Raw genomic sequence first — 13,101 nt, 5'->3', positions numbered from 1 at the left:
AAGGAGTGCTCACCTCCAGAAAAGGTCTCCTTGGGAGAAAGTGACTCTGCAGGAGTAAGGTTCTGGAAAGAGGGCTTTGATTACTGCAGCTGAGCTCTGGGTGGGGTCTAGCAGGCTTATGGCTTAAAAGCCTTCACCCGAAACCCAGCCAGTGTTAGAACAACATTGTCTATTCAGTTTTGTGCCATTTACTGTACTGCCTTGTGATTGATGCTCTGTTTCCTGGCCTTTTGGACCACCCAATGGCCCTGCTTTTGAACTGTGTAATGCACTAGATAGATTTACTGTGTGTGACCCCTTACTTGTTCACTTGACTGTTCCTGCTGTTGCGTGGTCCTCTTTGTCTGACTGCCTACCTGTGTTCTGATGTCTGCCTGGATTTAGACCACCTCTGTTGTAGCCAGGCCCCCATTTGATAACCACCTGTAGACGTGAACCGTTGCTGGCTTCACCGCAGTTAGATTTTGCTAACATCAAAACAGGACAGAAACAGGGACTTCTTGATTCAACGCTCATTCTCTTAACCACTATGCCTCAAGAGCTCTCATTTCAGAAATGTGGCCAGGGTGATACAGCAACACTATTTTACAGAACTGTTCCATACACCACTGCAGACAAGTTCCACTTGTCTGGTATTGCAAGAATGGAACATGAATGCTTTGCTAGGTGGGTGGAAGCTCTTATCAAAAATATGCAAAGAGGAAGCATTCATCAGTGTTATGTCATAATATAAGTTTACTTGTTGTCTGCATGATCTGTATTTGTAACATGTTCCTTGATGTCTGAAATTACGTTCTGTAAAAACTGACCAAATAGGTTCTGCACAAAAAGGTGTCTAAATGCAAAATCAGCTTTGAAGTTGTTTTTTTTCCCAGACTATTGGGTGTTTTTTTAAATGTGTGATTTGTTTTTATAGGTCCTTTGGCTTGGTTTGAAAATATATTTGGTAAGGAAAACAGAATGCTAGTAAAAATGGGAATAACGTCAGTAAATTTCACTTCAGTGAGCTAGGTAAGATTTAATAACCCGTTTTAATGGGAAACTTAGAATGTCTTTCCAGACACTGTGTTCTAATCCTGCCAGAGTGCTCTTAAGTGTATGGAGGGCTATCAAGTTGGCTGGAATCCAATACCCATTTATGATGCATAAATCCCATAGACTCTAATGGGACCCTTGAATAAATGGTCTATATATCGCATCCATTCCATACTGAGTGTGGATTTGCATGCTTAGAAGGTGCTGTAAAAATTAAGGCCACGTATTGTTGGCAGAAGTAGGCATCTGAGCAAAATGTTTCATTGCTCTGCTGCACCCGTCTTTAGCCTTCTTTCCCCAGTCCCTCTTATAAGACTTTTATTAAGCCATGAAGTTGCCACCATGTGCGCAACTATCTCTGCCTAATTTCTTTTTACTGCAATCCAGGTGGCCATCACTTCATCTTGTGCTAGCAAATTCCATAGTTCAGCTATGTGCTGTTTGAAGAAGTTCTACCTAAATCACTTCTACCATTTAGCTTCATTGGATGACCCTGGGTTTTAGAATAATGAGAAAAACATCTCCCTAACCACTTTTTATATCCCCCTAATGTATTCCTTGCCATTTGCTAAGCTAAAGAGCTTGAAAGGTTGCAACTTTTCCTGATAGGGAATTTTTCCAGCCCCTTGATAACTTTGGTCACCCTTTACTGCAACTTTTCCAGCTTTACAATATATCCTCTTTGATAGTAACCAGAATTTTACACAGTATTCCAAGTGCACCATACCTTTGTATAAGGGCATTATGATACCGGCAGTTTTATTATGTTTCTTTCCGAAAGATCACCAACATGAAATTTGCTTTTTCACAGCAGCTGTAAACTGGGTCAACATTTTAATGGAGCTATTCACCAGAATCCCTGGGGTTTATTAGACTAGATTTCTAAACTAGATGTTACATTATTAAAAACAAACAAACAAACAAACAAACAAACACATACTTAAACTGGCCACTTTTATTTTGTGAGGCCCAAATGTATACAAGAACAAAGTGTCCCATTCACAACAGTAATCATATTTCTAACTATACTATGTTAATTTAACACATGTATTGGCATGGGAAGCAACAGCATTCTGATTTAAGTCTGAATTGAATAGTAGAAGCCCGTTTGCTGATGAATTCTAATTTCTCCAATTTCGGGATAGGTTCTCTTTTTGAAGACCATTTGCTAACGTATTGTTACTTTGATTTTCAGCTATAGAAATATCCTGGGAGACTATAATGTTCTCTGACTGGTTCCTGAATGTTGCCATCTTCGATATCAGATTGTTGTGCCCATTAATTCTGACAGACTGCAGGAAGGCACTGTTGGCAGGTGATAGCACACTTTATCACATTGGGAGAGAATGAGCAAGTGGAACGAACCCCTGAAGGTAAGGCTGTGTGTTTTAGCTCCTACATTAGTTGTGGCAGACGAGATTAACAAGAAAGAATGGAAGCTGGTGAAACTAGGATTGATATCTTTTTGTCTCCTGGGAAATCTTTCTCATTAAAAGTAATAATAAGAAAAGAACAGATAAATATGCAGTTATTAAGTTAAGCAAATGAAGATAGGATGAGGAAGAATACCTGTTGAAGAGAGCAAATGTGAATAGTGAAGGAAGCATTATTCGTTTTGTTTGTTCCATAATTCCAACATGTTTTAAATTAAGTTCATCATAAGTAAATTCAACTGATTTTAATATGTTTATTGTAACCAGAATACAATTTCCAGAGGGGAAGGCAGGTTAAGTCTGTTGCAGCAAAAACAAAGAATCTGGTACTTTAAAGATTAACGAATTTATTACGGCATAAACTTTCTTGTGTGGCACAGTCGCTGGCACAGTATTGTGACTAAGTCTGCAAACCTATAAACACTTAGCTGAAAAAAATCTCATTGAATTCAGCAGGACTTACTTCTGTATAAGCATGCTTATGATTGCACTGTAAGATTTCAGTTTGAAACACACGAGAATACCACATTGAAAACAGTGGGATTTAAATGTCTAATAAACACAAAAGTTTACACTGTAAATTTGCCAGTTTGTGCACACTTACTTGGGAGGAAATCCCACTGAATTCAGAGGGGTTTACTTCTGAATAAACATGCTTAGGACTGCAGTGCAAAGGACCGAGCTGTGACCTATTTTGATGCTTGCCAGGGTTGTTTTTAAGTATTCATTAATAATGTGTAACGGAGGGACCCTACATAGCTCAGTGGTAGAGCACATAATTTGCATGCAGAAATTCCTAGGTGGTACAATCCGTGGCATATTTTTACCAAAAAAAAAAAAAAAGAAGAAGAAGAAAAAAGTGGGATCCCTCTTCCATGAGATTGCTGCCAGGCAAAATAAGTAAAATAATCTGATCTGATACGCTAGTTTCCTATGAGAATTGTTGTGCACACAGTGTAATAGAAAAGCTAAGTATTCTTCCAACTTTCTCCACTTCTTTATGCATACAGCTTATTTGATCAATCCACCTTTCACTGCCGATTGTGGCTTTGTTTTATCATTTGTCATTTTTGTTGTTGCACGGTGGTTAATTTGTTTTGTTTTATACTATTTTAGTGCTATTTTATTGTAATTTTGAACGTTTCTATGTACACTTTGCTAGAATCCATTTGGTGGTTTAGAAATGTTTAAAGTAAAGAAATAAAATATATACCAAGCCAGGTATATATTTTATTTGTTCACACAGTGGTCAAACAGCTGCCCGTGGGAAACCCACAATTTAAAAGGTAAATGTGGTAGTGGGAGAGGTGATGATGATAATGATGATTTATTGTATTTTTATACCGTCCAATAGCCGAAGCTCCCTGCATATATAGTTCGTTTTAGGGCACAGTAGGCAGAAAACTCGCCCTTGGGAGCCAACTGGGTGACTTTGGGCCAGTCACAAACACTCAACCTACCTCACAGGGCTGCTGTTGTGAGGTTAAAATGGAGAGGAGGATTATGTACGTCACCTGGAGTTCCTGGGAGGGAATAAGGAGGGATATAAATGTAATAAATAAAAGGACTTGTTTGTGGTACTTCTTTTCTGTCTAAACATGCAATAGGGTTGTGCCCTGATAACATTTTATTGTAATTTTGATGTTGTCTTGTGTAAGATTTATCACACCAGCGTTATACTGTGCAATCACTGCGAATTGCATGCAAAGGACTCCGAAGTTTTCCACCTTATAATCTGCTTTGATTGTGAAGTACTCCCATGCATCTTGCCTTAATTGTGCAACAAAGCAAAAAGATTTGCCGTATTTAGCTCCTACTTTTTGAGCGTATCTTCCAAGCCGCCGCCGGGGCACAGGAGCAGGATTTTAAAGAAATGCTTACATCTGCGTAAGCTTTAAAGCTAAAGACACCAAAATTGGCACAGTGATAGATATTAGGGAGAGCTTTAAGCATACCAAATTTGAATTGAATTGGGTCATCTGTTGATTTTTTAATGATTTTTTTTTTTACATTTCCCTCCTTAAACTCATTTCCTGGTATGCAAAGGATCACTGTAGCAAAAACAACAAAGGCGAAAGCTTAGCGCTACGGGGATAACCCGAGGGAAGCAGGTACGTGGGATGAAGCTTTTGTGTACACCGCCTTAATCTATTTAGGGGTGGTTTTAGACACAACAAGTAACACTAGATACTTGTCAAACCTCGCATGGTAATGCTTAAAAAACGAATAAAGTTTAAATGGGGGAGCGAATAGAGAAGGGGAGGCGAAAACTCGCACCCCCTTCTTCACCCCACTCCTTTTAATTAGGGTGACCCTATGAAAAGGAGGACAGGGCTCCTGTATCTTTAACAGCTGTATTGAAAAAGGAATTTCTGCAGGTGTCATTTGTATATATGGGGAACTTGGTGAAATTCCCTCTTCATCACAACAGTTAAAGCTGCAGGTGCCCTGCCCTCTTTTAAATCTGGTCACTCTAGTATAGCTCCTGCACCTTTAACTGTTGTGATGAAGAGGGAATTTCATTAGGTTCCCCATATATACAAATGACACCTGCAGAAATCCCCTTTTCTATGCAACCGTTAAAGATACAGGAGCCCGGTCCTCCTTTTCATAGGGCCACCCTATTTTAATAACCCCCAATTCCTCCCTCACTCCGGTAGGCCGCGGTCTGTTTCCATAGCAACGTTCCCGAATGGCCGCCGGGACGCTGTGGCGCCGGCGCGGAGAGGCCCGGCTCAGGCCTGTCAGCCTCTGCGGGAGCCTCGTCGTAGTCGTAGTTTCCCTCCTCACCCCCCTTGGCTGAGCTGAGGCGGGGAGAAGCCGACTCGGGCTGCGCCGGTTCTCCTCGCGCCGCTCGCTCGGCCGCCTTCCCGCGCCGCCATGCTGGTGCCCGTGTTCACCCTCAAGCTCAACCACAAGATCCTGCCTCGCATGGTGGCCCTGGGCAAGTACGACGGCACCCACCCCTGCCTCACGGCGGCCACGCAGGCCGGCAAGGTAACAGCCCCGGGGTGGGTGCGTGCGTGCGTGGGTGCGTGCGTGGCCGGCCTCGGGCACCCCCTCCCCTTCCCCCGTCTTTAATTCCTGCCCCGTCACTTCTTTGGGGCGCCCCCGGGTCTCCCCTTAGGAACCTATGAAACGGCCGCATAAATCCTCCCGATATTCCTCCCACGTTTATGTCGTTATTACATTTATATCCCGCTTTTCCTCCAAGCAGCTCAACGCAGTGCGCTTGGGGCTTTTCTCTCCCCCATCCCAATTTTATCCAGACAACAGCCCTGTGAGGTAGGTTAGGATGAACTGCAGGGCAGAGTGATGGGTTTTGAACCCGGTTATGCCCAGCATTAGATTTGACATTTAAACCATTTAGCAAGCTGGCATGCTTCTTACACCCCAAGGACCTCTTTGGGAGGCACTTTTAGTATTGCACTGGGTGGTGTCTGCTGTTATTTATTTTGCAATAGCTTGTCCAGCACTGATTTAAAAGAACACAAGAAGAGCCCTGATGCTGGATCAGACCAAGGGTCCATCTAGTCCAGCATTCTGTTCACACAGCGGCCAACTAGCTGCTCACAGGAACCCCACAAGAGAACAGGAGTGCAGCAGCACTCCCCCGCCCATGTTCCCCAGCAACTGGTATACATAGGCAGGCTGTCTCTGATACAGGAGCCATCAGCATAGTAGCTATTGATAGCCTTCTCCTCCACAAATTTGTCTAATCCCCTTATAAGAGGGTTTTATACTTTAGGTTAAAAATACACTAGGAATGCACTTCAAAATATACCACTGTGGCTGCAATGTGTGAAATGCTAAGCTGTGCACTGGAAGGTGCGTTACTGTTTAGACAGGATTCATCTGTGTGTCCCATTTACCATATAGAGATACAAGGGAGGGAGCAGAACCATGGAGGACAAACTCCAGTAACTCACATTAATAGCATTTTAACAGGGCGTTCCCAAGAGGTAAAAATAAGGATAAAATGGGGCAGTGATTTACAAGGGAGTAGTACCTTAAAATGGAGATTGCTCCCATTAAATAGAAATAGTTAGAATATATGTGGTTATATAAGGCTAGGATGCCTCTGAAGATGGGCTGAGTGGAGAGTAAAGATCTCCATAAAAGTGATACACATGCACCGCGCAGGGATTTTATTTATTTTGAGTATTTGGTTAACAGAGGGAGCAACCCTATGGCCCCTAGATGTTGTCTGAGGGGCTGTAGGATACTGGGGATCCCCCCTCCAATGTCAGAGATAGCACTCTGACCTCAGAAGGGGAAATCAGGGAACCAACCCCCCTCCCCTGCCAGCATAGAAAGAACCACGCCAAGCCACGTGTCCTCCAGGGTTGGAAAAGGGGTGTTCTGGTGGGAGGGGAGGAGACTGGAGGAGCAGGATATGAGTTATTCTGAGCCTTTTCCAGCCTCCTTCCCACCTGCTATGAAACGGCTCTTCTCGTCCTGCATTGGATGATTGGAAGCCTCCGAGTTTGGGGGCTTCTGATCATTGAGGGTGCAATTGCATCCTAATTTGCTTTATATCCTGCCCTTCCTCACAAAGACCCCAAGATGACTAACAACCTACGTAAAATACAGTATAAGACATAAACAACATTAAAAGGTCCTAAGCAGCTGTTACAGATATTTCCATGTCCTGTGAAGTGATCATATAGATGGGGAATACCTCAAAGCATGGATAGTGTACATTTCTCTCTCTGCTGAGTAATGATGGCTCTATGCTGCCTCCTGTTCCAGAGGCAAGTATGCCTATGAATATCAGTTGCTAGGCAATGCCAGCGGGAACAAGATACTGCATTTTGGTCTTGCTTGTGGACTTCCCATCGGGGCATCTGGTTGACCACTGTTGGAAACGAAATGCTGGATTAGGTAGGCCTCTGGTCTGATCCATCAAGGCCCTTATGTTCTTAGCTACCTTGAAAAGACATGCATACACACACACACACACACAGGTCAAGAACATATTGAATAAGGGTCTGGTTGCTTCCCATAAAGGCATAACTGCTAAGCAGTGTTGGGACTCTCAAAATTTATTTGGCACTGTGTCCCATAGCCATAGTGGTGCACCACACACATGCTGTGACCCTGAGAAACCTGTGGTGATATATAAGGGATGCTTCTGTGGGCGATAGAGACTCTTAGCATCCTCCACCTGGGCCCCCACCTACATTGGGTGCCTCAGTGATCAAATGTTATATCTTCCCAAGGATATTGCTATTCCTGAATGTTTCCCCACACTCCTTCCTGCTATTGATATTGATCCCAATGTCGTCAGTGATGCACAACTCTCTCTGTACTGGGACCTTTAGAAACTGAGTGTGTCTCCAGAGAGGACCAATTCACAGAGTGTACAATTGACACACACTAAACCCTCTTCCATAACAAATGTCACAGCTACATAGATATCATGATCTGCCTCTCTGACACTTAACACATAGTTAAACTATGGAATTCACTGCTACCAGCTGTAGTGATGGCTACCAATTTGGATGGCTTTGATGTCGGACCTGGCCACAGTGACACATGCCTTAGTTACATCCCGATAGGATTACTGTAACACGCTCTATGTGGGGCTGCCTTTAAAGAGTGTTTGGAAACTCCAGCTAGTTCAAAGAGCTGCAGCTAGATTGTTGACCGGGGCTGGTTACAGGGAGCACACAACTCCCCTGTTAAAACAGCTCCACTGGCTTCCAGTCTGTTTCCGGGCACAATTCAAAGTGCTGGTTATGGCCTATAAAGCCCTATATGGCTCGGGTCCAGGTTATTTGAAAGACTGTATTCTCCCTTATGAGCCTGCCCGTGCTTTGAGATCTTCTGGAGAAGCCCTTCTTTCAGTCCCACCATCTTCACAGGCGCGCTTGGTGGGAACACGAGAGAGGGCCTTCTTGGTGGCTGCTCCAGTGCTTTGGACCTCTCTTCCCAGGGAAGCTAGACTGGCTCCCTCCTTGATGGGCTTTCAGAAGCAGGCGAAAACTTGTTTGTCCAGCAGGCCTTTGGAGAATAATCTGGTCCTTCATCTAAAGGACTCGTAAAATTGTTTATGTTTTAATATTGTAATTTTTTTTAAAATTTTTTTTTGTACTTTTCTTTTCCTAGGTTTAAAATGTATATGTTTTTAAATTTTGTAAGGCTGCCTTGAGGCCCAGTATTGGGCAAAAGGCAGGATAATAATAATAATAATAATAATAATAATAATAATAATAATAATAATTTTGAAAGGGGATTAGACAAATTCATGGATGATAAGGCTATCAATAGCTACTAGTCATGATGGCTTTATGCTGTCTCCAACATCAGAGGGAGTATACTTATGTATGCCATTTGCTAGGGAATATGGGTGGGAGGGTGCTGTTACACACATGTCCTGCTTGTGGGTGTCCCACAGGCAGCTGTTTTGCCACTATGTGAACAGAATCTTGGAGTAGATTAACCCCTCATTTGATCCAGCATGGCTATTCATGTTCTTACATTTCATGGAACTACTTTCTCATCTATATAGTTTCAGAGGGTTTCATGTCTGTCTCCCAAGGATATGCATAGTTTTCCCTACATCACACCTTGGCAAACAGGTGTATGACAGGCGCATATACACGGGAGTCCAAATGATGGTGGATTAATTCATTACTGTCCTTGTGCATCTCACCATGAGGCATGTTTGACTGTTCACAAATGCTGCTGTTACTGTCTTCACAAAAACAACAAAGTCTTGTGGCACCTTAAAAACTAACACCTTTATTTATTGGAGTATAAGCTTTTTTGGACCCTGATGCATGAAGTGTCAACCTCAAATAGGCCCAACTACATATACTTGAAGGGGTGAGTGTGGAGATATAAGACAACACTCTTTACATCTCCCCCTGTCCTGCCCTTCATATGTATATTGATCGGCTCATTTGAGGTTGACACTTCATGCATTGGTTGAAGAGGGCAGTGACCATGAATACTTAACCTAGAATAAATCTGTTCGTCATTAGCCTGGTTCAGACAACACACTAAACCATGCTGCTTAACCACAAAATGGTTAAGGAATTCCCTTAACCATTTTGTGGTTAAGCAGCATGGTTTAGCGTGTTGTCTGAACCAGGCCTTTAAGGTGCCAGAAGACTCTTTATTGTTTTTGATGCAAAAGACTAACATGGCCATGTTTCTGGAGAACATCTTCACTAATTTTTATTTTAATATTTACAGGTTTTTATCCATAATCCCCATGTGCGTGGCCAGCGCATTAGTACAAACCGTTTGGTGCTTAGTACCCAGGATGCTGATATTTCTCTTCTGAACATCAATGAGGCAGTCAGCTGTTTGACTGCAGGAGTGCTGAATCCCGACCTTGGCTGTGATTCCCTTCTTGTTGGCACACGGACCAGTTTGTTGGCATATGATGTGCACAACAATGCTGACTTATTTTATGCCGGGGTAAGTTGTCTCTCTAGTTTGTTTTTCCCCGTGGTTTCTTTATTCATAGAAGTATTTTATTTATAGAATGGAGTTGGAATAGACCAGCATTTTTCAAACTTTTCTTCCTTTGAGGAACACTTTCCACATTGACTTGTATGCTGAGAAACTCCAAACTTGTTACAGAGTTTGGGGGCATGTTTTAAGGTACTCAGATCATGAAGGCTCTTGTTGGGCTAGTTAGGGGTCACCATTGCTCTGTTTGAAATGAGAGCATGCTGTGGTCTAGAACATGACCAACACACTTCCTTACAGAAGAACACTGGTAATAACGAGCAAACTGATTTCAGGGCAGTAGCCTATGTTCACCATTACTGATTTACTGAGAAACCACTGACAAGCTTCAAAGAAATCCTCTGGAACACAGTGTGAAAGATCATAAAGTCTCTCTCCCCCTAAAATCAGCCTACAAGATAGAGTCCACTGCTTTTTCAGTTGGTACTGTTATGTGTTGGCGGAATTTTACAATCTTTACTAAATTGGGATTTGGGAATGTATTGTGATATATTTATATGCTTGGAGATCCATGGTTAATGGCATGACATTCATTAGCAGTGTTCAGGGGGACCACTTTTAGTTCACTTTTAGCCACGTGGAAGTAGCCTTTGAGGGTCACTGAGAAGTTGATAGAAGTAATAGAGAACCTGGCTACAATGCCCTATTGTCCAGTCCATGGCATACCTAGACATTTAAGCCAGTATGCCAGCAACCCTGCAAGTACAGCATAAGTCCCTCCCCTCCAAAAAACGACAACACAGCAGCAATGCTGTCAAATACACTGGGGAAATTATTAAGATTGCAATGCTGGACCTGTGAAGTCAGAGAGTTTAAACCTAACTACCTTGCCTTGTGATGGTCGCCGTTCAGACTTCCAGGCTGCAACCCTCACACTGAAATGGCTTTTCCCATATGTGGTTAAATGTGACCTAGGTTTTACTGTTTTCTTTTGAAATTTGCAATTGCCTAATTCTTGTTGGAAGTTTAGCTCCATTTTGGATAATTAATAATACAATCGTTTCACATAGTAATTGACTCTTGTTTACCTAATTTGGTTTCCTCTCTGTGTATTGTTTGCAGGTGAACAGAGTTACGAGATTTCTCTGTTGTCTCTTTGTAGGTTCCTGATGGAGCAAACACGATAGTGCTTGGAACGTTAGGAGACATTTCGTCACCTCTTGCTATTATCGGTGGAAACTGTTCCTTGCAGGGCTTTAATCATGTAGGAAAAGATCTTTTCTGGACGGTGAGGCTGCAGATGCGTACGGCACTTTTGATGCATAAAGTTCTTAATCCTTTTTGTTTGTTTGTTTTCACAACAGTCGTGTGAGGAAAACAATGATTATTTCAGGGGTTTTGTGACTGAGCAATTATGATAGAAGAGTGGGTTTCCACAGTAGCCCTTTCCCATTGGGTTTGGGGCACCTTGCTCAAGGCTCCTAACCTTTGGAGTCATGGGAAGGCAGCCTTCCTGCTCAGGGCTTTTTCTGCAGAGGAAGGGAAGGAAGGAAGGCACCTCACACAGGAATGAAGGAGAGAGGAGACCTCGAAAACACACCGAGAAGGCTGTATTTAATCCCAGTGCACTTTGTGTCCTTAGACTCAATCTCTTCCAAAACAGTGTAGTTTGCTATCTGATAGCTGTAGCTATCTCTGGAAAACACCATGTTGTCTGCTCTCCCTCTTGCACTTCTGTGTGTCTGAATAAAGTTATCTGCTTTGGCCCCTCCTTGGACACCCAGCTAGTCCAGAGGGGGTTGGGCTAGTTTGCAGTAGGTTCTTCCAGGTAGAGGTATGACAGCCAGCTGTTGGGCATGCTACAGGGAATTCTTTTGTGGGAATAGGGGATAAATCCTTTTTCAAGTGGGAGGTGCAAAAGGCGCATCAAGGCACCCTATGGCAGCAAGGAATATAATTCAACAAACTTGACTTGCGCAGAACATCTGTGCGCTGGTACATTATCATACTTTTCTGGATTTTCCACGGGTTCCCAGAAAAGCTGGGCATGAGGCCAACTGGGAGTCCATTGGACTCCTCCCCACTCCCAGTCACTCCCCCCCCCCCCCGCAGTTCCCTCCCAGCCGCTTGCCTTCCCATTGGACTTAACTGAGGCCTCTGCATGCGGCCTGGCCTCCTCTCTGGGCTCCCCCCTCCACCCCCTCGCACTGCTGTAATATTTTCCCAGCTTTTCTGCAGGTGTGCTTTGGATTCCCCCCCCCCCCCCACGGCCGGCACTTCCCTCCGCTCACTGCCAGCCTCTTACCTGAGGCCTCTGCGCTGGTTCAGCAATGATACGTTTTGATGCCAGTTGTATCAGCTGTGTTTATAGATCCTGTTGTTTAGCAACATAAAGTTCTTCTCATCTCCTGTTGCCTAGAAACAAAAGGTTCTTCCTTGGAATTATGCCACACATTGCTGTGGGCCCCGCATTACCACGCGCCACGCACTGCCTTAATTATTTATTTAAGGATTTTTATGCTATTATATTTAAATATATATAAATATAATATATATATTTAATATATATTAAATATATTATTTAATATATTTATATTAAATAAATATAAGCTTTATTTTGGCTTATAAAGTAGCCAAAAAAGGCTACTTTATAAATAGAGATCGTGAGTCACAATATTTTTTGCAGGAGGGGAGGACAGATAAAAGGTCAGGATACTCCATAAGGCAGCCTTCACCAACCTGGTGGATATTGTGGATTACAATTCCCAGAATTCCTAACAATCATCAATGCTTGCTAGGGCTGATGGGAGTTGGAAGTCCAAAACATCTGGAAGGCTACAGGTTGGGGTAGGCTGCCACAGGACATACGGAAACAGTTGAAAGGTTTGGTAATCCAAAAGTGATGTGCTTCCAAAGTCTTTGGTTACAGATACATGTAGGAGTTACGGCTGCTTCAAATGTTGGTGGTACCACAAAAGAGGATTAATACTCTTGGATTAGTAGTACCCCCCACCCCCCCCATGATTGACCTTCTAGTTCCAGAGCAGGGAAGTGGAGTTCTTGTTCTGTGTTTCAGGCTGAACACAACAACTCTTGAACTGATGTTTGGAAAGTTGTTGTGCAAATGTGTGTTCAATACAACATGCATATTTAGCATTTCCACAGCTCAGTGATCGTTTGTAAAGTTTACAAGAGAGTTAGATCCAGG

General features: G+C 43.0%; 1 protein-coding gene across 3 annotated transcripts in view; it reads left to right on the top strand.

Moving 5' to 3' along the window:
* Window positions 1-2,335: 2,335 nt before the first annotated feature.
* The window catches only part of BBS2 (Bardet-Biedl syndrome 2), a 40,775-nt gene continuing 30,009 nt past the window's right edge, over window positions 2,336-13,101 (top strand). The window contains exons 1-3 of one of the 3 annotated variants that reach the window (XM_063141356.1): window positions 2,336-2,408; window positions 9,672-9,899; window positions 11,056-11,181. In XM_063141356.1, the coding sequence (XP_062997426.1) occupies window positions 2,382-2,408; window positions 9,672-9,899; window positions 11,056-11,181 (381 nt within the window). In that variant the 5' untranslated portion in view covers window positions 2,336-2,381. Of the gene's footprint in view, window positions 2,409-5,269; window positions 5,466-9,671; window positions 9,900-11,055; window positions 11,182-13,101 lie in introns of those variants that run through there. The other 2 variants (XM_063141354.1, XM_063141355.1) reach the window with 2 other exon arrangements.

The sequence above is a fragment of the Elgaria multicarinata genome, chromosome 14, assembly GCF_023053635.1.
Source record: "Elgaria multicarinata webbii isolate HBS135686 ecotype San Diego chromosome 14, rElgMul1.1.pri, whole genome shotgun sequence".
Taxonomy (NCBI): Eukaryota; Metazoa; Chordata; class Lepidosauria; order Squamata; family Anguidae; genus Elgaria; species Elgaria multicarinata.
The sequence above is the reverse complement of the archived record's forward strand: the minus strand, read 5'-3'. Positions and strand labels throughout refer to the sequence as shown.